General features: G+C 36.6%; 1 protein-coding gene across 1 annotated transcript in view; it reads left to right on the top strand.

Moving 5' to 3' along the window:
- xirp2a (xin actin binding repeat containing 2a) overlaps window positions 1–1,436 on the top strand; it is a gene marked incomplete at its 5' end in the record, with an annotated part of 17,046 nt that overhangs the window by 1,420 nt on the left and 14,190 nt on the right. Inside the window, 1 exon segment of the mRNA XM_014027115.1 lies at window positions 892–1,029. Within this exon segment, the coding sequence (XP_013882569.1) occupies window positions 892–1,029 (138 nt within the window).

The raw sequence follows: 1,436 nt of genomic DNA, 5'->3' as shown, positions 1-1,436 counted from the left end.
AGATAGATAGATAGATAGATAGATAGATAGATAGATAGATAGATAGAGAAGATAGAGTATATTTTCTCACAGTCTCTGTGAGAAAATGGCTGCTGGTCCTTCATGTCTCTAAGCTGCTCAGGTGGACAGTGAGTAGTCACGACTGAAGCTCTTTTTGAAGCTGTAAAATGTTGCTAACTCACTGGTCTACAGTAAGTCACAGAATTATGTCATGTTTTTATTTCCATATAAAGCAGAAGGTATTAAACAAACACATATACATACTGTATTAGTACACATGTGCACACAGCACTCACTGACTTTCATATTTTCATATATTTGGAACGTTTCTTCAAGCAGAATCCTACATATAAATCTTTCATTAGCATTGTAATTGAGAAGCACAAAAGGAGATTATTGTATGAAATGAAGCGCATTCTCYCCCAAGTCTCGTCAAGCACACTCCGCTCCCTCCATACTGATTAAAGTGGAGAAAGTCCCTTTTTCCCACTCATCCTTTAATAATATTCTCACAAAGAAATCATCTTTTTATAATTCCCAGCTTTAGGCAAAAAAAAAAAAAGAAAAAAATTCTAAATATATAATAAAACTTGAAAAAGTTGACCGAATCTTAACTGAGGAATCTTCTGAATCACATTTCCACTTCTAGATGTTTCGTTCATGTTTGTAGAAAAGATCAAATCACTTTTGGTGTCAATCCTGTTAGTAAAATGTCATCTGAACCACTGGACAGATTTGAATGAAAGGTCAGAAAGTAATCATTGTGTGCACGCTTCCAACTAAACCAAAATGAAATTTAACAGAGATCAGATTAAAAAAAATTAAATTAAATCTGTTTAACTGTTTTTGTAAATGGACGTTTCACTTTCTGTTGTGTGTTGTTGCTGACAGGTGATGGACGAGTCAGAGACCTGCTCGCTGCCGGGTGGTCTGGCCACCGTGAAGAGACAGTTTGAGAGCCAGGAGTTCTCCTCTTCATCCTCTCAGTCCACCGTCACCCAGATCCACGTTCAGAAGAGATCAGTTCAGGTGATTTACATCATTTCTCAACAACACACAGACTTTTTGTTGGCCTTGTGTTATAAAGACAAAGCCATGGGCGGTTAAAAAAAAGAGAAATTTAGTCAAGTTTGTCTTCTGAAAGCTCACGACTGAGCCCYCTCATCATCAGATGATCCAACAGCAGGTGAGCTGAGCTCACATAGAGGCAACCTGGATTCAAACCTGCAGCCTCAGGATTACCAGCGACCTACAGCATCCCCACAAACATGTGCTCATTGCCTTCATATGAAACATCTAAGATTTAAAGGCTCACTTTAATATATGAACCTKTTAACATTCTATAATTGTTTTGGTTTTTTTTTAAAGAAAGATTTTAAAGGGGAAATATCATGTAAAATCAACTTTTTTGAGTTTTATATCATGTTATAATGTTA

The sequence above is a fragment of the Austrofundulus limnaeus genome, unplaced genomic scaffold, assembly GCF_001266775.1.
Source record: "Austrofundulus limnaeus strain Quisiro unplaced genomic scaffold, Austrofundulus_limnaeus-1.0 Scaffold617, whole genome shotgun sequence".
Lineage (NCBI taxonomy): Eukaryota > Metazoa > Chordata > Actinopteri > Cyprinodontiformes > Rivulidae > Austrofundulus > Austrofundulus limnaeus.
The sequence above is the reverse complement of the archived record's forward strand: the minus strand, read 5'-3'. Positions and strand labels throughout refer to the sequence as shown.